This window comes from Pyxicephalus adspersus, chromosome 3 (genome assembly GCF_032062135.1).
Source record: "Pyxicephalus adspersus chromosome 3, UCB_Pads_2.0, whole genome shotgun sequence".
Taxonomy (NCBI): domain Eukaryota; kingdom Metazoa; phylum Chordata; class Amphibia; order Anura; family Pyxicephalidae; genus Pyxicephalus; species Pyxicephalus adspersus.
In genome coordinates, this window is record NC_092860.1 from 122,085,540 (window position 1) to 122,086,365 (window position 826).

The 826-nt window shown below is 37.9% G+C and overlaps 1 protein-coding gene across 1 annotated transcript in view; it reads left to right on the forward strand.

The window, feature by feature from the left end:
• Positions 1–826, forward strand: part of PPAT (phosphoribosyl pyrophosphate amidotransferase) — a 17,157-nt gene that overhangs the window by 13,643 nt on the left and 2,688 nt on the right. Inside the window, exons 7-8 of the mRNA XM_072406854.1 lie at positions 344–498; positions 669–807. Coding sequence (XP_072262955.1) covers positions 344–498; positions 669–807 — 294 coding nt within the window. The remainder of the gene's footprint in view (positions 1–343; positions 499–668; positions 808–826) is intronic.

The following is an 826-nucleotide window of genomic DNA, read 5'->3' on the forward strand; positions in this document are numbered from 1 at the left end:
AACTATAGAGTTTTTTTTCTTTTAATTTTGAGATTAGTCTTTTGCAAGACCCCATGTTATGGGGAAAGGTTATAGAGGAAACCAGATAACTGTGATTTTGTAAGTTTGTGTTTGCACAAGAGAAAATTAGGACAGTTTTATGCAAACTTTCACAGGGGGCTCATGTGATACTAAATGTGTGCACATTTGTTGACACACTTGGGTGCAAAAAATAACTGCCCTTAACGCTACCCGGATTTTACCAAACAAGGAAATCCTTAACACATAAGCACTTTAAAGCTGATCACTACTACTAAAAAAAGAATGAATGCATTTCTTCATCTGCATCTCATCACATTTTTAGATATTACAGAGAAGTCTTGCCTGGAGAAATAGTGAAGATTTCTCGAAATGGTGTACAAACTTTGGACATTGTTCCCAGACACAGTGAGAAAGATCCATCCGCATTCTGTATCTTTGAATATGTTTACTTTGCACGACCAGACTCAATTTTTGAAGGTAAGCCATGGTTTATTTTTTCACTTTCTTGGCACGCTGGGTGTTTTATGTTTACCTTTGGCCTGGCCAAAACAGTTGCATTTATAGTGCAAAACGGTTACACATAATTGAATGTCAAAAACATATTTACTCCATTTTAACACAAGTCTGGTTCATTATGTCCCCTGCAGGACAGATGGTATATTCGGTTAGACGGCGGTGTGGTCAACAATTGGCTATAGAAGCTCCTGTCGAAGCTGATCTAGTCAGTACGGTTCCAGAGTCGGCAACACCTGCAGCTTTGGGCTATGCTGAGAAGGTAATTATTCAGTCTTTTAACATTATTATT